This window comes from Chlorocebus sabaeus, chromosome 26 (assembly GCF_047675955.1).
Source record: "Chlorocebus sabaeus isolate Y175 chromosome 26, mChlSab1.0.hap1, whole genome shotgun sequence".
NCBI lineage: Eukaryota > Metazoa > Chordata > Mammalia > Primates > Cercopithecidae > Chlorocebus > Chlorocebus sabaeus.
This window is the reverse complement of record NC_132929.1, coordinates 46,770,586-46,791,912: the sequence shown is the minus strand read 5'-3', so window position 1 is coordinate 46,791,912 and position 21,327 is coordinate 46,770,586. Positions and strand designations below refer to the sequence as shown.

The 21,327-nt window shown below is 34.9% G+C and overlaps 1 protein-coding gene across 3 annotated transcripts in view; it reads right to left on the bottom strand.

Moving 5' to 3' along the window:
• LRRC49 (leucine rich repeat containing 49) overlaps positions 1-21,327 on the bottom strand; it is a 163,174-nt gene that overhangs the window by 48,942 nt on the left and 92,905 nt on the right. For all 3 annotated transcript variants that reach the window (XM_008016056.3, XM_008016057.3, XM_038010110.2), the window contains 4 exons: positions 21,148-21,311; positions 4,408-4,645; positions 3,048-3,233; positions 137-246 (listed from right to left, as the gene is read on the bottom strand). In XM_008016056.3, coding sequence (XP_008014247.3) covers positions 137-246; positions 3,048-3,233; positions 4,408-4,645; positions 21,148-21,311 — 698 coding nt within the window. The remainder of the gene's footprint in view (positions 1-136; positions 247-3,047; positions 3,234-4,407; positions 4,646-21,147; positions 21,312-21,327) is intronic.

Sequence of the window (21,327 nt, the reverse complement as noted above, 5' to 3'; positions counted from 1 at the left end):
CAACACTTTCAATAGGGCTAGTCTAGGATACATGTTTATGGAACACATAATTAGCATATTTAAGAGGTACGTGGAATTTATTTCTTTTTGTAGTGTAACAGTGATTCTATAAAAAACTATAAAAATTAAAGGTTACCTGGCATCACCCAGAATGGAAATCAGACGATACTGGGGTAACTCAGAAGACGCTACATGTGCTAGGATTCCAAAGAGCCTTTCAGCCATTATCATATCATTCTGTGTCACCTGAAGAGATACGATAGAAAGCAGTAAAAAAAATGGCACCATCTCTTAGCGGGATAAAACTAATATAATCCCAAAGATGGATCCAGATTAAATATTATCTTGTAAACCCACAAAAGCACATTCTCCTGTGCTGTAGAAAGAAGAGTTTTCATTGATATTTTTCTTTCTTCAGTTAAAAGAAGATGTACAACTGTGGTTCATGATGATGGAAGTTGATTGGAGGTGATGAGTTAGCTCTGATTTAGAAGCTGTCTTTCCTGAGAATTACACTTCAATTTTTAGTAATTTTTTTTTCAGAAATCCTATAGCTTCTTGGATTAGAATGATTTAGAGGAAAAAAATTCCCAAGTGTCAATGGGATAGATGCATTTTAATAATATATCAAAGATAAGCCAAGGTATTGGACATACCTTGCTCCTTTAGAGATACTTTTGTCCCTTCCTGAGAGATGGAACTTCACTGAATTAGCAAGGATGCTCCCGTTCATTCTATCAGTCTTTATCCCCAAAAAGAATAACTTGTCACAAGTATACCCTACGAGGACCCATTCTTACATTAACCAAGAAAGTACTAAAAGCTGAAAGCAGTACCTGTATTACTATCTGGGGATATTTTCTTTAATACAAAATAGGGTTGCTTACATTTTAAAGACTGTTTTTTTGTCATAATTCAATGATCCCAGCCAAGAGCCATTTTGCACCCTACAGAACAATCGGCAATGTCTGGAGACAAGTTTAGTTATTTCTGGACATTACGGGCATCTAGTGGGTAGAGACCAGGGTTGCTGTTAAACATGTCACAATGCAGAGGACAGCCCCCACAACAAAGAATTATCTGGCTCAAAATGTCAACAGAGCCAAGGTTTAGAAACCCTGGTATAATTAAATTTTAGATCTTTTGAAAATTTGTTCCTGACACTAGCTGTAATACTCTTCACAGGCATTTTCTTAAAAACAAACCAATAATTCACAAACATCTTATACATATGAATCAGTGCAGGCTAGCTCTCTTCCCTTCCCTGGATCTTAACAGTTAAGGAGTCTTCTGTCACTTCAAATCCTTCCTTAGCTAATAACTAAGTTGTGTTTGGTCCAATATAGTCACCTAGTGGCCAATACAGGCCACTACTCCATGTTTTCTTCTTGATGCTCATAATTCAATTTAATTCTACCTCAAGCAATATCATTCTTTTTTATACACGGAGAAGTAAAAATGCAGTGTAACATTACTATGTAAGGTCAAGGACTTTACAAACAGGAATATATATTAGGTATTTTAATAAAGTGTCAAATATCCCTGGCATTGACATTTTCAGAAATTTAAATCAGAATAAATTATATTAGTTCTTTCTAATTCTTTATAATTCTTCTCCACTTTACATAACTATACTATTCCTTCCTAATTCAAAGTTTGATAATAATGGGTATTCTTCTAGTAATGATCCGTATCTGGGTAAATACACTATTTAGGGTTAACTGAGGTAACGGTTTGTTACCTCAATTAAGGGAGAATCACTCACCCATAGTAAAAATAACCATTCTATTTCCAGTCTGAGCTAACTTTAGAAACCATTAGGACTAATTATTACGTCCTTCCAGGGACTCACAACCTCACCTCTGGGGAAGTACCAAATAGTATACATGAATACACAAGACTGAGCCAACCCTCTTGAGAACTAGCTGGAGAAATTAAAAGTCATCTGAAGATTCAGATTTACCCAACATGTTCAGCAGATGGCTGATTCTGAGGTTATAGAAATACCATGGTTGATGCAAATTTCATATAGCTGCTTGTACATTGATCCAGAGATGTACAGTCTCCTCATAGTATGCTGAATTTTTGGAGTTAAGTATCTGCCTGTAGTGTATCAGCTGCAGGGAAATACAGTTACTGTGCCAGAAAGTTGATTACAGTTAATCTTACAATAAAGAGGTCTTCCGAATTTCAAGAGATATTGTAATAAGACTAACAACATATTAAAGATTTTTTTTCCTTTGGAAGAGTATTTAAATTCAGTAGAGGTAGAAGCATAGCTTCTCTCTTTTCTTCCAAATTAGTATTTTAAAAGAACATGGCTTTTGAGTAGCTGGGGGATTACCTTGTGACAAGCTTAGCAGAATCAATCTAAAAATAACTTTTCACTAATAATTTTCCAGCTATTCAGCTCCAGACCTGAGTTACCCAATGTAGTCATGGCACAGTGGTTGCTACCAGCTATTAACAAAGCAGTCCAGACATTTACTTATACTTATTTTCTTTTCTTTTTCTCTTATTTTCACTTTCTTTTATCTTTCTTCCTGGCTTATTTCTCCTTTTCATCTCTTCTTTTTGTAAATCATGTTCTTCCTCCTCTTTTTTTTCCATTTTATTCTTCCTTTTCTCTACCACAATACCCTTATTAGTTGACATTTAGGTTTTACTTCCTTATCCCCTCTTGCATACCACACAGTCTGCAAAGTACTTTGAAAAATACAAAGATCACATTACTTATAAAACAGTTATTTTTTATTTTTATTTTTAACTGTTGCCCCATTTTATTTCACTGAATGCTTACAAACAACAGTATAAGCATTTGCCATTCACTACAACCTGGTTACTATTTTATTTTTACAATTTGTTTAGTTCTTTGGAAGTTTTAAAATAGATTCTTAGGTTTTTTGACATTTTAAATGTCTATATTTAAAAAAAAATAATGTCTCGAATGTTCTATCATGGTTACTTAAATTTCTAACCATTTAACGTAACTATTTCCCCTAAGAAGAAATATTTTTATTCTATAGTTCATCAAGTTTTTAGCTTACCTCTGTTCCATTTATTTTCTGCATACTAAAATGGCTTAGCCTAAACAGTACATAGTATTTCCAGAGTGTAAAATTGACAACTGGATTTCCTTGAGGATCAATTGTCAACTGGTCAACACGACGGAGTTGTGCTAGTGCATTAAATTGCTGCAGCATTACAAGATTTGTTTCCTTGAATTTAAGGTGCTGCAATGATAAAACACAAATACAGATTGGAACATTAATTTTAACCATATTGAAATATTAACATTAAAGCTTCACTAATCATTCCCCAAGTAAATATGTAAACTTTAGGCTTAGCAAGTATGTTTTCAATTACATTAAATCAACTGAATGTACTAAACTTACGTAACTTTAATTCATCCAATGCACTATTGATAGAATCCATCCAATATTGAATTCTGGGTGACTCCTTCTATAAATGACAGTCTCACTTATAAACAAACATTCTTTAAAGTTACATAAATATCAAATAATGCAGATTCAGGAATTATTGATTTTATGTGCTTTACATTGACATTAAATAAATGTTTTTAAAAAGACTAGAAATGAAAATTTCAGAACTTTATAAATACAGGCCCCACAATTTTCCTGAGAAGAACTAGTTAGTTGTGATTACTTGTATCTTGCCAAACACTATGTAGGATAGTTACACTGGCTACAGAAAAATCAAATCACTAAAACTGCAATGTTAATGCAAGCATTCTGTCTGTGAATCTAGATGCTCTTTTCTAAACACACTGTCTCCACCCCTATCTTTTTTAGGGAGAATGAAGTAAAAATAAAAACAAAAACCCACCGAAAAGGCAGGTGAGGGAAGTCTCTTGGCTGATAGAGAAAAACACAACAATAATAAGAGATAACTCATTATAGAAATCACGGTTTCTACAAATACATACTAAATAATACAATGACACCATAATTGAGGAAGGCTAATTTCTCAAAGTAATTTTAATGAGCTATTAAAATTATTTTCAACATTGTTAGGGGACAACCGTAAAAATTATATAATAAATATACATTTCACCATTACCAGGTATAATAGGTGAATACATAAGGCTATGTGTTAAGGTGAATCCTTTATAAAGTAGAAATAAATAACTTGAATAAAATTATATCAGTCTTTTTCTACTCCACAAAGGATCATTTTTTTCGAGATTTAATTTCAAATGTTAACATAAAACTTCAAGGCCATTTATGAATACTAATTTAAATCCTAGCTCAAGAAAATTAACCCAAAACTTTAATCTTCCTGCCAGATAGAAACTACATAAATAAAAGTTAAAACAGGTCTTTGGCCTGAACACACAAGTCATTGACTAAGAACAGTTCAAATATACTACTAAAAGGAAATATTTACCAGAGAATTAGGAAACTTAATCTTCAGTTTAGGAAGCACATGGACGATTTCATCAAATTCTATGAAAGTGAAGGAGACAGTTGTGATCATTCCTGCCGTTTGAACACTCCAATTCCTATCCAGAGATTCCAGTGCTCCTGAGCCATATAGGGAAAGTGTATCCCCGTCCACTTCAACAAGGTATGTGTCTATGACAGACAAACCTTGTAAAGCATTGTTGAGTCCTGAGTCTAGAGGCCTGGAAAATCCAAAGTATGATTTTAAATGAAAGACATCATGCAGAATACCTAACAGTATAATGATCTGTCAGAAAAGCTCTTCACAATTTTATATTCTTTTTTCATTTCAATTATTAAACCTAGAGTATTAAAGACTAATTTTCAATAAACTATCTGGAAGTTTTGTACTATTCTAATCATATATTTTAATTTAAAAAGAGGCACATTATGAACAAAAAGATCACCTCTAAACCCAAATTATTTCTATCCATGAAAGATAACTAATATTCCCTTTAGTTTTAATACAACCTGTTTACTACATTATGGTTATCTTTTCATTTCAATACAGATAGGTTTTCCCAATCTATAAATTTTTCTGACTAGAAAAAAAAGTGCAGTTTACAAATTAGTATTTCTATAGTAAGAACCATACATACAAAAATATGTTTACAAACCAAGTAATAACTGCTAAAAATAGTTTATTTCTCAGAGGTTGTATTAGGGGGTAACCCTAACTTTCTACTTTTGGATACTTCAATGGTTTTTGAAATTTTTAAAGTGTATACTATAGTTATAATCAGTAAAATCAGTGTAGATTTCCTCCTCACTTTGAAATAAGAAATAGTGAGAAGGAATCATTATTTATATGATATATATACACCATATATATATATATACACACCATATATATATATATATATATATATACACCTGCTTCTCATATTGCAGTGAATTTGGTAATTATTATTTCCAAGGTAGAAGCCACATTTTTTATATAAGGCTATCTAAATGATAGCTAGAGAATAAATGAAATATCTTAATCCAACTCATATGTTCTGCCTTGTGAATAGAAATGTAACTATTTGTTTTACCCAACCTCAAAACTTAAACAAAGCATGGTTTTTGTTTCTGCATTTTCCTTCTGGGATTTCTGCTTTCATCCAGTATTTATTTGACCTCACTAAAATTAGTGTCTCACTCTTATTTGTGCTCCCATGGTCTTTGGTACACTCCTGGAACACACTTCTCATAACTATATTACAATTTTATGCTTACAATTTTGCCTATTATTCCAGATAATGAGTGAGGCTAGAGATTGTATATTTTTTCATCTTTGGGGACGCAAAACCTAGTAATTAGCTTTTAACAATGTATACTGAATGAATTATTAAAGATCTTCAAACATTTTACAGTGTTGATGTTAAGGGATAAAACTAAGAAAGCACCACTCTGTTGTTTATCATACTTATTTCAGAGGTACCAGCTAACCTTCTACACATTTGTTTATTCAATAACAAGATGAATAATAACATCAGTCTACTTTAAGTGAATATGCAACCAAGAAAATACAAAAAGGCTCGATTTCTACCAGACTAGCACTTAAGACAATGATTATTATGTGACAAAAATCAAATATCCAATGAGTAGTAGTATATGAATTGTCTTAGATGATAATCTTAGAAAGGTGAAGGCTGATAATAGGAAAAACTAACTTAACAATTAGTTCCATACATTTTGCTTTGTGTGATACATTGAGTTAGATTATATCTCATTGAGGTTGATTATATAATCAATACTGGAACAGGACAAAGGACAGTTTCAGTGCCACTAAAACAAAGAAGGCTTGATGGAAAGAGTGCATACTGCTTTTACAATACTTGCCACATTGTACTGCAATTACTTGTTGCCTTATCTCTCTCTCTTACTAAACACAGTGATCCTTGAGGGCTTGAAATTTGTCACAATTACTATAGTAGATCCAAAATCTAGTACAGTGCCTAGCACGCGCTCTGCTCAATACATATTTCTTGGATGAATTAATGAAGTGGGACAATGACGAAGTTTTTAATGAGTATGTATCATATCTTAAGAAGGATGTTTGAACCATAAGCTATAGTTTCAGTAAAGGGGCAGAATCAGTGATATAGGCACAGAATAAGGGTTAGCAAGAAGGTTTACCCACATAGGGACGCCTGATGGCCACAGCAACCAGCAAAAAAGTTTAATGTAAAAATGATGGGGAATCAGAGTTATGTACCAAAAACATCAACAAATCCTTTGGGAAATGATGTTGCTCCACATCATATATTTAAAAGTGTCTTGCCTTTCTTTTTCCACATAATTAAAAGTTTAAGAATATAAGTTCCACAATAAAAAGTCTGTCATCAGAAAGGGATTATTTATTTTGTGTAAAGGGCTTGTCAAGTAAACTGTTCAGGAAATAAGTGACATAATAAACAAGGCTACATTCAGCAAAACAGTGACATGGTTACAAAACAAAGCAGAATTTCCAATTTATATAGCTATCACATGCCCATTTGGTAAAAACAAATGGCAAGTCTCCTGGGCTGCAGACAGGCTCATCTTTTTCACTAGGAAACGTAGCACCTAGTAAATAGGCCATATAGCACCTAACCCATTTCAGTTATTTTCTGAAGGAAGCTTTTGAGTTTAGCCTTAAACTCTGGCCAATGTTTACAAATTTGCTCCTCTGGGAAAGTGTGTTCGGAGCTCCATGAAAAAATGACTTAGCTTGCCAAACAATGTTTATATATTGGGGATTGTCCTTCTAGTTTTCCTTGTATCCTTAGCAGATATGGGCACATCTTTTTAGTTATACATACACACATATTAATTAATTAACTAATTAATTTTCTTCTTTCTTTCATTCACCAAACATGTACTGAAAGCCCACTCTCTACAAAACACTGTGCTAAGAATTTTGGCAAATGCCACTAAATCATGTGTATTGATAAGAACAATCAACGATGAGATCATACAAAGGTTTCTGGATATAGCAAAATTATTGCTCACTTTTACTGGGTGATAGTTTCAGAAATATAACTGCTCTAATCCTACTCAGCAACCAACCTAATAAACACATGGGATATAATTTTTAAACTAAAATGACCTCAATATCACATTAAACAAATAGGTTTTTGTGGAGAGCTTATTATGTGGCAGATATTGTGTTAAGCATTGGGGATATAAAAATAAATCAAGATATATTTGCCCTCAAAGAGCTCTCAATCTGGATGGGTGGAGTGGAGAGGAAGATGAATATATATATTAAATATAATATAATGTGCTTATTGTAATATAATGAATATTTAAACCATATGCTAAGGGAACACAGAGAAAGGAATGACTAATTCTTCCAGAGGGGAAAAGTCAAGTTTAAAAAGGAAGGTTGCGTTTGAACTGATCCTTGAGAGATAAATAGCAGATTTTTAGCAGGAGCAGAAGTTGGGAAAACAGAATGAAGACGGGCGCTGGAATGATTACTTTAAGTTCAGGGGCACATGTGCAAACCTGACACAGATTTTATTTTGTATGGAAAATAAAACCTGATTATGTATAATATATTTATGTAAGAATAATTTCTTTTTTAAACTTTTAAGTTCAGGGGTATATGTACAGGTTTGTAACATAGGCAAACTGTGTCATGGGGGTTGATTGTATAGATTATTTCATCACCCAGGTATTAAGCCTAGTACTCGTTAGTTATTTTTCCTCCTCCTTCCACCTTCCACCGTCCAATAGGCCCTGGTGTGTCTTTCCACTCAGTGTGTACATGTGTTCTCATCATTTAGCTCCCACTTATAAGTGAGAACATGTGGTATTTGAGTTTCTGTTCTGTGTTAGTTTGCTAATGATAATGGCCTCCAGCTCCATCCATGTCCCTGCAAATAACATGATCTCATTCTTTTTTATGGCTGTATAGTATTCCTTGGTGTATATGTACCACATATTCTCTCTTTCTTTCTTTTTCTTTTCTTTCCTTTTTTTTTTTTTTAAACACAGTTTCACTCTGTCGCCCACGCTGGAGTGCTGTGGCACAATCTCAGGCTACCGCGACCTCCGCCTCTCGGGTTCAGGAGATTCTCATGTCTCAGTCTCCCAAGTAGCTGGGATTACAGACACGTGCCACCATGATCAGCTAATTTTTGTATTTTTAGTAGAGACGGGGTTTCACCATATTGGCCAGGCTGGTCTCGAATGCCTGACCTCAAGTGATCTGCCTGCCTCGGCCTCCCACATTTTGTTTATCCTGTATATCACTGACGGGCATTCAGACTGATTCCATATCTTTGCTATTGTGAATAGTGCTGCAGTGAACATACATGTGCATGTGTCTTTATACTAGAGTGATTTATATTCCTTTAGGTATACACTCAATAATGGGATTGCTGGGTTGAACAATATTTCTACGGCTGGAACACTAAAATACGGGGCAGGAACATTGAAACATGGAGGGGAGTAGGAGCTGGAGATGAGCCTGAAAAGTCAGATTTTATCCTGCATGGTTCAGAAGCAGAAAAAGGTTTTTAAATTTAAAAAGTGATGAGATTATATTCAACACAAGTTTTTAAGAACCTCCAAAGTATCATGCATGAATCTAGGTACTGGTGTTAGGGATACAAAGATGAATAAGATAGGCACTCTGCTCTCAAAGACCCAATTCAGACAGATAACTCAATCAACTTTGTGGAGGATATAGTAGGGAGAGGCTGAATGTAGGGGATGAGCAAGACCATTGCAAAAGTGTCCACTAGACCATATGCAGGCATAACAAAAAATGGTATGGTGTAGTCGAAATGGCAATGTCAAGAAAATGAGATAGACTTTAGTTCAAATTCCAGATCTGCCATTGGTAACTGATGACTTCTGGGGCAAGTTACTTAATTATTTGAGTTTCAGTTTCCTTGTATGTAAATGATTATCATAATACACATATTTTCAGAGTTGTGAAAATTAGAAAAAAATATTCTAAACTATGCCTCATACTTAGCTCAGTACATTTTCATGATTATTAATAAAAGAGAACATAGATTTATCAGACATTTAAGAATAAATAAAAGTACGAGTTAGTGATTGACTACAGAATGAAGGAAAGGGTGGAATTAAGTGTGACTCAAATTTCTAGAGTGGGTAACTGGTCATCTGACCCAGTTTCCTACCTCTGTCTACTCTAAATTTGTACTCTAAGAAAGCTGGTATTCTTCTCTGGAGGATCTGTTTAAAATTTGTTTTCCCATAAAGTCCAATACATCTCCAATTACATTCTCCAACTGAAATATTAATTATATAATAGCAGGCAGAATGACATCAAATATGAATTCTCGTCAAGATTTTTAGTGGTTAATTTTAAGTCCAAAGTTTCATCTATTCAACTTGATCTTTACATAAGAATAAGTCAGGAGGCTGGGCACAGTGGCTTATGCCTGTAATCCCAGCTCTCTGGGAGGCCGAGGCGGGTGGATCACAGAGTCAGGAGTTAGAGATCAGCCTGGTCAATATGATGAAACCCCATCACCACTAAAAATACAAAATTAGCTGGGCATGGTGGCGCATGCCTGTAATCCCAGCTACTTGAGAGGCTGAGGCAGGAGAATTGCTTGAACCCAGGAGGCAGAGGTTGTGGTGAGCTGAGATTGCACCATTGCACTCCAGCCTTGGTAACAAGAGTGAAACTCCATCTCAAAAAAAAAAAAAAAAAAAAAAAGGTCAGGAAAATACCCTATGCCTTTTCAATAAAGGACCCTAAGAAAAGACAGGGTGACTAGCTCAATGCAATAAAGTAATGACCTGAAAGCCAGGCTAAATGTAGAACATACTCTTAAATGTCTAGATGAAAAGAGACATTATTTAGGAGGATTATGATTATTTTTTTAACCTTTAGGCTTTTCATAACAGGCCTGAACAGAAAGACTTAAAGTATTGCGGAAGATTCTTTTCCCAATGAATAAGTGGTGCTGATTCCTATAATAATTTATTTTATGAATTTCTATTACAACATTCATAGGTGTGAAAATTCATTGTATGCATTATATTTTATTATAGTAGCGTTGGCTAAAATACCACAGTGTTCGTAGACAGGAAATGACCAAAAATAAACCAGCTTCACTGCATGCATCCAATGTAAGCAAAAAAAAAAAAAAAAAAAAAATTACACCAAGTACTTTCCAATTTCTGCCAGAGAAAAGAAACCTGCAATATGTCATTTTACTGGAGAGCTGTCCCAAGTACAGTGAACAGTGAAATCATTAGTGGGATATAGCAAAGTTTTAGAGAATTTCTTCCCTTTTTGTGTCTATAATTTTTTCATGGACACTTGTTTCCAGGCATTTAGTTACACACCCATAAGCCAAAGGTTACGGAACATTGTAACCCAAGAATTATCCACTTTTTTGGCATTATGAAATACTAAAGACTATAAATATAAATGATTATTAAAAATGGAAAACCTTATGTAGTATTAAAACACAAATTGAAACACCAGGTAAGAAACTTTGCGGCCCTCTGACTAGCTTTGTATGTTCAGAAATAGTTAAATTGTATCATTCAGGGTCCCAAATGATAAAATTTAATTATCTTTTTGAAGACTTACAGAAAATGTAGAAATATAACCTCTAATGTTTAAAATTATTCACTTCGTACTTTCAGATAAAAATAGCATACAGACTAAGCACATGTGTTTAAAACCTCTCCCTCCAAGACCCCATTGAAGAATAGTAAAGTAATCAAAAAGACATAAACCCACAACAACAACAAGCGCAGCAGGGGAAGACTATTGGCAGCAGGAGATTTCAGAAAATTTCTGGAAGCTAGAAAGAAAAAGTGTTAAATGATGAAGAAGGATAAAAAAGGGCTGTATTCTCAAATATGCCCTGGAAATAAGAAAAAGATGGCAGCCAAATTGCTCAGTGGAACTCTGGAAAGCAACAAACAGTAAGTATGATGGAGGATGGGAGTGAGAAGTGAGACTGAACACAGGGGCATTAACTGAAGATCTGTAAAAGGTCTCTCCCACCTACTTCTCTCACTGCCAACAAGTCTCACAGAGTGGCACTGCAGTTCAATGAGAAAGGAAGAACACTCAATAAATAGCACTAGGGTAACTGATTATTCCTATGCAAAGAAAATCCCTCCCCACCCAAATCAGACCTTAACCTCAAATATAAATATCAATTACCGGTATAATAAAAAGTTAAATATAAAAAGGCCAAATGTTAAACCTTTAGGAAGACAAAATGGGAGAATGTTTTTAAAATTTCAATGTGGTAAAGGAATTATTTTCCTAAACACAATCTAAGTGGGTAAGCCACAAAGGAACAGGTATATATTTTTGTGTCTTCAGTATATAAATGGTATTTAAAGTCAAAGCCATGTAGGAGATTGCCTAGGGGGAAAGAAGAGAGTGTAAAGACAGCCCAGGACCAAAATCCGAAGAACTCTACCATCAAGAGGTTGAGAGGACAAAATACTTGAAGATATGAGACAGACACATAATACAAGAAAAAATCAAAGGCTACTAATAATGATATAAAATGATAAACTATAAAGAATGGCCAAAAGCAAATGATGACTCTAAATTAGATTTATAGAGACAGGCTTCAAAAAGAGTAGATTCTAGAAGTCAGAATGTAGAAACAGCAGTAAATTTCTTTGTTGAATTTTTTTAAAAGGCAATCAGAAACTCCAGAAAAAAACAAACTGTATATGAAAAGCATGGCTCAAATATGAAACAAACTAAAATGTGGCATGGGTTTGGACAACTTTTAAGGTATAATGAAGAGGGGTCCATTTAAATTTGATGCTATGACTATTCTTAGAGTGGCTTAGGAAGCAGAAAAGGAGACATAATCATAGCTTAATCCTTTACCGTAAAGTAAAAGATTGTTATATTATAGAAACTTAAATACTGTTTACCAGTTTTCAAGTTTTAAATGCTACCAACTGACAAAGTTTTATGATTATAGAACAGATATAAATGACATTAATCTTGAAATGTAAAAGTATAGCTCATAGAATATAGCCAAATTGGAATCCCAAAGAGAAAGCAAAAATGCTAGAGTAGGGAACGCCAAAACACTCCATCCCTCCACAAAAGCAACAAATATGCTAGCAACAAAAAACCCCCAAAAACAAAATCAACTTTTTCAGAAATCTGGAATCTAATAAATTACAAAACCAGGGGAACAATGAAGAAAAGAAAAACTGTTGAATTTCAATAAGAGAGTTCTGAAGTATTTTAACTTACCCTGTTACCACTCCCCACTCCCCAGCTTGGTGGTGGCCTTGAAGTTGAACAGCCCACATTCCTGGTGCAGGCTGCTGGCAACAGGGGAAGCAATATAGACCATATTCTCAAAAATCTGCAGTTGTGTGTTTTGACATGTTTGGTAACTCTCTGAAGGATTAGCTCAAGGGCTTGCCTTTGGATCACTTGCCTTGGAGCTTCCCTGGGGCTGAGGTGGCTTCTAAGTGGCATTTGTTGAAAGTATTGAAAGGCAAAAATGTATTAGCTGCCACCACACTGGACAAGGGATAGTAGCTGCAGCAAGCAACAGACAGATCAAAAAGGCTGAGAAGGAAGAGGCTGGGGAAGGAGATGTTTGGGAGAATAGAGTTTTGAGAAGCTCCTGTGAGTCCAAGGAATCTAAAAGGCCACATGCATGTCCAGGGTCAGACACATGTTTGGAAAAGACCTGAGAAGACACTAATCTTAACCCTAAACTTAACCCCTGGCTGATCTTCAGGTTTTACACAAGCAGGAATGAAGGTTAAGGCAGAGTGGCAAACTGTCTAGATAAGCTGTGAAAGACTGCCTCAAAACAGAACCAATCTATAGAGGCTGGGAGAGGTTTATTTTTTCCTTTTTTCTCCAGGCATTTAAGAAACTCTCCGAAAATCACTAACTGACCACTAAGCTAATGGAACAGAAATTTCAGTGGGTATACATGATAAATAATATAGTCTTCACAGAAATAATTAGGAAAGTCATTAAACAAATAGAAGACAACAATCAAAACAAGCAGCAACAACAAACCCTAGGGGGGAGGAATGATCTGATCTCCAGAGTTGTCACATAAATGTCCAGTTTCAACAAAAAATATGATGCATACAAAGAAACAAGAAAGTCTAACCCACTCACAGGAAAAAAAGAAATGAACAGAAACTGTCTCTGAGGAAGCCCAGGCATTGGACTTACTAGACAAAAACTTTTAAGTCAACTATTTTAAATATGCAGAAATAACTAAGGAAAACCAAGAGAATGATGTCTCACCAAATAAAGAATATCAATAAAGAGATGGAAATTAAAAAGGAATCAAATAGAAATTCTGGAGTTGAAAAGTACAATAACTAAAAAGCTCTCTAGAAGGCTTCAACAGCAGATTTCAGTAGGCAGGAGAAAGAATCAGTAAACTTTGATAGGTCAATTAAATTACGTAGGAGTGAGGGAAAATAAAGAGTAAAGATAAATGAACAGAACCAGGAAAACTGTGGGACACTATCCAGCATACCAACATAAACATAATGGGGGTTTCAGAAGGACAGACATGAGAGAAAAAAAAGCAGAAAGAATATTTGAAAAAACAATGGCCAGAAACTTCCAAAATTTGATAAAAGACATAAAACAACATATCCAAGAGGCTGAATGAACTCTGACTAGGATAAACTCATAGATCCACACCAAGACACATTATAACCAAACTACTGAAAGACAAAAATAAAGAGACAATCTTGAAAGTAGTGAGAGAGAAGTGACTCATAATGGACAAGGGATCCTCGATAAGAATAACAGCTGATTTCTCATCAGAAATCATGCAGACCAGAAGGTAGTGGATGACATATTTAAAGTGCTGAAAGAAAAAAAAAAAACCTGTCAACCCAGAATTATATATGGCAAAACTGGAGTTCACAAATAAGAGAGAAATTAAGACATTCCTTGATAAACAAAAGCTGAGGGAGTTTATTGTTAGTATACCTGACCTACAGGAAATGCTAAAGGAAGTTCTCTGGAAATTAAAGAACACTGGTAACTTGAAGTCATATGAAGAAATAAATAACATCAAGAAAGGTAATTACACGGGTACATAATAAAAGCCAGTATTACTGAATTTTTAGGTGGTAATTCCTTTTTTTAAAATATGATTCAAAAGAAAAATGCATTAAAATAATTATAAATCTATAATGTGCACACAATGTTTAAAGATGTAATTTCTGAAAATAGTAACAGAAAAGGGAGTAGAGCTAAACAGAAGCGAAGTTTTTATATACTATTATAACTAGATTGGTATTAATTCTAACTAGCTAAATTAAAATGTTGATTGTAATCCCCAGGGTAACAACCAAGAAAATAGCTAGGAAATGTATAGTAAAAGGAACAAGAAGGGGATCAAAAATGGTACACTAAGAAAATCAGCTAAATACAAAAGAAGAAAGCAATGAAGGAATTGAGGGAGCAAAAAATGATATACAACAGATAGAAAGCAAATAACAAAATGGGAGACATGTGTCTTTCCTTATCAGGACTTCAAAGATTAAACTACTCAAATTAAAAGGCAGAAATTAGCAGAAAGGATTTTCTTGTTTTCGAGATGGAGTCTTACTCTGCTGCCCAGGCTAGAGTACAATGGTGCAATCTTGGCTTACTGCAACCTCGGCCTCCTGGGTTCAAGCGATTCTCCTGCCTCAGCCTCTTGAGTAGCTGGGATTACAGCATGTGCCACCACGTCTGGCTAATTTTCATATTTTAGTAGAGATGGGGTTTCACCATGTTGGCCAGGCTGGTCTCGAACTCCTGACCTCAGGTGATCCACCCGCCTCAGGCTCCCAAAGTGCTAGGATTACAGGTGCGAACCACCACTCCCAGCCAGGATTTTTTTTTTTTTAAGATCCAAGTATATGCTTTCTACAAGATTAAAAGACACAAAGAGGATGAAACGGAAAGAATAGAAACAGATATTCCATGCAAACAGTAACCAAGAGAGCCAGAGTATCTACTAATATTATGTAAAAAAGATTTTATAGCAAATATTTTTATGAGAGTCATGGAAGAACATTTTATATTGAAAAATCGGTCAATCCATAAGGAAGGTATAACAATTACAAAGGTATATGCACTTAACACCTAAAATACATGAAGCAAAATGGACAAAGTTGAAAGAAGAAACAGTTCTACAATAACAGTTGGAGACTTCAATACTCTACCTTCAATAATGGATAGAACAACCAGACAGAAGATCAACAAGTAAACAGAGGACCTGAAGTACACTATAAAACCAACTAACAGATATGTATAGAAAACCCTACCCAACAACAGCAGAATACATATTCTTCTCAAGTATGCATGGAAAATTCTCTGGTATAGACCATATGTTCATCCATAAAGCAAGTCTCAATCAATTTAAAAAGATTAAATTCTACAAAATATCTTCTCTGACCACAATGAACAAATCTGGAAAATTCACAAATTAAACACTGCAGCCTTAAACAACCATTGGATGAAAGAAGAAATCACAAGGAAAATTACAAAAGTACAGTTGATAGAAGTTGCAATGCACAACGTGGGAAAAATAAAAAGGATAGACTCATCTTGCAAATGCAGACTTGAGGGTTATTGCCTATAGTGGATGAAACAAAAAGATAGAGATTTAGATACACATTACAAAAGCTACCAATAAAGCAGCTATAGATAAATAGTTTGGGGAGGAAAAGAGGTGAGGAAGCTGAATCTTCATCTATTATCGCAAGTAGTATATCTAAATCTTACAAGTTTAAAAAACTGCACAATATACATTTAAAGATGTGGTAGAAAAGGAGCCAGTAAAATACCACTTAAAAAAAAAAAAGAGTAGCCACATACATAAAAGGAAAGTCAGGTGAATGAGGAGTTTCAACTATGTCAAATGCTGTAAGGAGGTCAAGTAAAATAAGGACTTACAGTTCAAAAAGTCAAACTGAATGCTCTGGTTAAGAATTCCTTGTTTAGACAAAATGCAAGGTATAATAAGTTCTTTTAGAAATATCTCTAAATTTCAGTTCTAGAGATTTTACAGGAATCAGATAACTACAAACTAAACTGAAGAAAAATCTACAACCAGTAGAAGTTATAAGTAACTGATTTTGCATTATAATCCCTATGAGTTATATACTATCTGTCCTAAAATTTTATTTTTCTACCTTAATGTATAAATATCTTCTGTGGCTACTCAACTTGCTAGTTTTTAGGTCATTAAAAAAAAGAATCAAACTAAGAGAATGTAATAGTGTTTCCATAACACTTTAAACATACATTTGTAGAAAGTAAATCTTTTGCCAGAAATTGTGGATCCCTTTCCTAATGATTCATCATTACACTTTACATCCTCTCCATTGAACCCCCACATCTCTTCTCCCATCTCTCCCAAACTCTTTCTCTATGCTTCCTTCTTAAAAGCTAATGACTTTGTGGAACTCCTAATAAAAATTCTGAAACTCTTGGCAGTAAGCATAAGGCACAACAATTTTCACTAACAGATACTTCCTCTTTCTCTTGGAACAGCTTGCTTGTTTTTGAGAACATAAAAACCCTATGATTTTAAATTATTTTAGAGGGTCATAAAATGTTTGGCCATATGCCACTTTAAAAGTTCAAAATGTCATGAAAGTCATGTTAATAGTCTGCAATCCACTGATCAGAGATAGTTTTGCCAGATAAAAGAGTCATTTAATAAAAAAGATACTCCTGCATTCACTGAAGCTGCCAAAACTAGTAAAACTTAAACAGTGATTAGCCCTGTCACAAGAGAACAGGATGCATGGCCTCTGGTACTGTACCATACCTTGTTCTACCATCAGTAACTTCAATATCTACAATAATGGCTTCAACGGATCTTCTTTCTTCTGGTGACCTTCACTTCTACTCTTTTCCAACAATCCACTCTAATAACCACAATAATGGCTTCCATATTGCTTAGATTTCATTACTTAAATGTGTTCTACCTCTAAAATATTTCACCTCAAAAACTTACTTTGACCATAAATTCCCACTATTCCATCTCATTTTTAATGCTCTTACTTTATATGCTCCTCATCTGCAACTTTAATCAGACTTCCAGTCCCAGAAACAAAATTTTCTTCCAATCTGTTGCCAACCTTCTGTTTTTTAATTTCTTAAAATCTCGCCTAGACTATCTGACCCATCATTTCTATCTTTTCCTTTATCATCACACTTGAATTTTTTTATTCCTTGCCTTTGATCCCTTGTCTCTTTGTTGCTTATCAGACATTTAGCTTCTCTTCTGTTATACTTAGCTACTCTGCGCTCTTGGAATAAACTCACTCAACCATTCAGGCTAAAGTTGCTATAATTTCATGGTCTCTAACCTCATTTAGTTCCTCAGAATTTTCCTTCAGTCTTTCAACGTTTTCCCAATTAGCTCCCTCTGGATATCAAACAAGACCTGTTTCTTAAAAAAGTGTCACTACTGTTAAAACAATGCTAATTCTTCTGAAATTAATAAGTAAACTTAAATGTGATTTGAACATTTCTTTTCTCACCATTTCTTTTCTATTTAGGTTTACTGATTTTAAAGTTCATATGAGGCTGGGCACAGTGGCTCATGCCTGTAATCCCAGTACTTTGGGAGGTCAAGGCGGGCACATCATTTGAGCCTAAGAGTTCAAGACGAGCCTGAGCAACATGGCAAAACTCCACCTCTACAAAAAGTACAAAAATTAGCTGGACATAGTGGTATGCGCCTATAGTCCCAGCTATTAGGGAGGCTGAGGTGGGAGGATTGCTTCAGGAGGCGAAGGTTGCAGTGAGCCAAGATCACGCCACTGCACTTCAGCCTGGGAAACAGAATGAGGCCCCATCTCAATAAATAAATAAATAAAGTTCATATGGAAGAATAGGTGTGTGACAATTGAACTTGAAAAGAACAGTGGAAACCTATTTCCCCTACAAGTTGTGAAAACTTACTACGAAATTACTATAATCAAAAGAGTCTGGTATTGGCATTAAAACAGGTAAGTGAAATGGGTAGTCCAGAAATATACGCACATATTTACAAAACCTTAACGTGAGATAAAGATGGAATTCTCGTGAAAAAAGAATAGTTTAATTTTTATTTATTTTGTTTTTTTTTTTTTTCTGAGATGATGTCTTGCTCTGTCACCCAGGCTGGAGTGCAGTGGCATGATCTCGGCTCACTGCAAGCTCCGCCTCCCGGGTTCACGCCATTCTCCAGCCTCAGCCTCCTGAGTAGCTGGGACTACAGGCACCCGCCACCAGGCCCGGCTAATTTTTTTGTATTTTTTGTAGAGATGGGGTTTCACTGTGTTAAGTCAGGATGGTCTCGATCTCCTGACCTCGTGATCCGCCCGCCTCAGCCTCCCAAAGTGCTGGGATTACAGGCGTGAGCCACCATGCCTGGCCAGAAGAATAGTTTAATTTTTAAAACGCTATTAGCAAATTGACTAGTCAATTGAAATAAAATCAAGTTAGACCCTTATCTAACACTGTGTATAAAAATAAGTTTGAGGCCATGTGCGGTGGCTCATGCTTGTAATCCTAGCACTTTGGGAAACCGAGGCAGGAGGATCACTTGAGGTCGGGAGTTCAATACCAGCCTAGTCAACATGGTGACACCCCATCTCTATTAAAAATACAAAAATTAGCCAGGTGTGGTGGTGGGCACCTGTAAAGTCTCAGCTACTCAGGAGGCTGAGGCAGGAGAATCGCTTGAACCTGGGAGGCGAAGGTTGATGTGAGCCAACATCGTGCCACTGCCCTCCAGCCTGGGTGACAAAGTGAGACTCCGTCTCCAAAAAAAAAAAAAAAAAAAAATTCATGGATTGAAGGACATTCAGAACCTTACTATAATTTTAGAATAAAAAATTCCAGATTACTTGGATAAACTTGAAACTGAAAAAAATAATTTTTAAAAAAGAAATTAGAAATAGAACTGACATTTATTATTTCATAAATCTAAAGCCCAATGCTATAAAGTTTTAACATTATAAAGCGTTATAGTTTTAACGAAGTAAAATTATATTTTGCCATTTAAATAATATTAAATATAGCTCCAGGGCTATATAAGAGTGGTGTATTAGTTATATAAATTGTCACTTCATTAGAATTTTTATTCTTGCTTTATTTTTGTAGCTGAAATAGCTGAGGAGGTCTACATGTGGATCCCAAGTGAGCTGAAGGAAATACACTGTTAATTCTATAGCTAAAAGTAAAAAAGCATATTTGCCTAAATATATGTTAGACTCTAACTGCAGACAATTTCCAAAACATTATTCTCATGTCACTCAAATTACTTCCCTTACTATATATTTTTTGCATATGAAAGGCTTAAAGAATTCCAGCTAAAAACCTGAAGTAAAAGCTATATTATATTTAATTTTAAAAGGTGTTTCAATCAGAGTTTAGTTAAGGTAATAAGACACATATGCTTCATCAAATTAAACAAAATTAAAACGTATTCTATCTTTGATTTTTAGGCTTTATTTTAAAATTATGTAAATATAGTCAGCCCTCAGTATCAGTGGGTTCTGCATCCATAGATTAAACCAAATGGATCAAAAATATCTGAAAAAAATTCCACAAAGTTCCAAAAGCAAAAGTTGAACTCGCCACATGCTGAGTACTATAACAAATCCATGCAAATCGAGTGATGTGTAGGCACTGTATTAGATACTATTTAAGTAATCTAGAGATGATTTCAAGTATATGGCAGGAAGAGTGTAGGTATCCCATTTTATATAAGGGAATTGAGTATCTGCAGATTTGGGTATTTGCAGGGGTCCTAGAATCAATCCCCTGTGGATACTGAGGGGCAGCTGTACAAATATATATTTAAATTATACATGCACTATAAAGATATAGATGCTTTATGTCCCTCTGAATTTACTTGATTCCAATATGCTTTTCTGAGAGGAAGAGAAACATGTGGAGTCTAGATAATGCAGTCAGCATTGCTCATAAACCTAGGGATATGTTACCATGTGACAAATGTATCATAGAAGAAAAGAGGTTGTGAGCCACTGGAATAGAAATATAGATCACAGCTGGAGTAACTTTCCGATTACATGCCCTGTTGTTTACTACGAGTAGTTAAAGAGTAAGGCTTTGTGCTGGCTGCTGAGGACACAGCAGGAGTCAAGTCAATCAGGCAGGATTCCTTTCCTTATGAAGCTTACATTCTAATAGGGAAGACACACATGAAACAACTGTCTACCAACTTGGAGTTAGGGAAGGCTTTTTTGGAAGATGTGAAATTTAAACTTCAGACCTCTATGGGTGAGCTGAAGTTAGCTAGTGTGGGATCAGAGAAATGGTGCAGGGAGGTGATTGGTGTCAGGGCAGAAAAACACTACTCCTATAAGAAAAGTTCTGAAGTAGGAAGTAACTGAACTGAAAGACAGTGATGCTGCAATAGCAGAAGAACATGGTTGATGGCATGAGATAAAAGAGATGACGTGGGCAAAAGACATCATAGACTATATTAAGCAATCTAGACTTTTCCCTATAAAAAATATGAAATGCCCTGTGAAGGGTGTTGTATTAGGAGAGTGTTATAGTAAGATTTATATTTTCAATTTTTCCATCTTAATTTCTAATTTCAGCAAGTTTTCTTAAGAAAACTCTTTTAAAATAATTATATGTAAAATGATTTCTAATTCCCACTCCAAATTCAATTATCTAAAGATGCTCGTATCTTGAAAGAATACCATTGCATACCCTGTTTCCTCTGGGAATGCAGAGAGGGTGCTTCCATCAATCTGACAGGGATCCTGAGCAGAGTCAGAATCTTTTCTATCTTCATTTGTAGCAATATTGGCTACTCGTTGTTGTTGCAAGTCCCACTGTCGAGCTACGTTGTTAATTGTTAACCTTTTCTTCTCCTATTAAAAAGTTAAT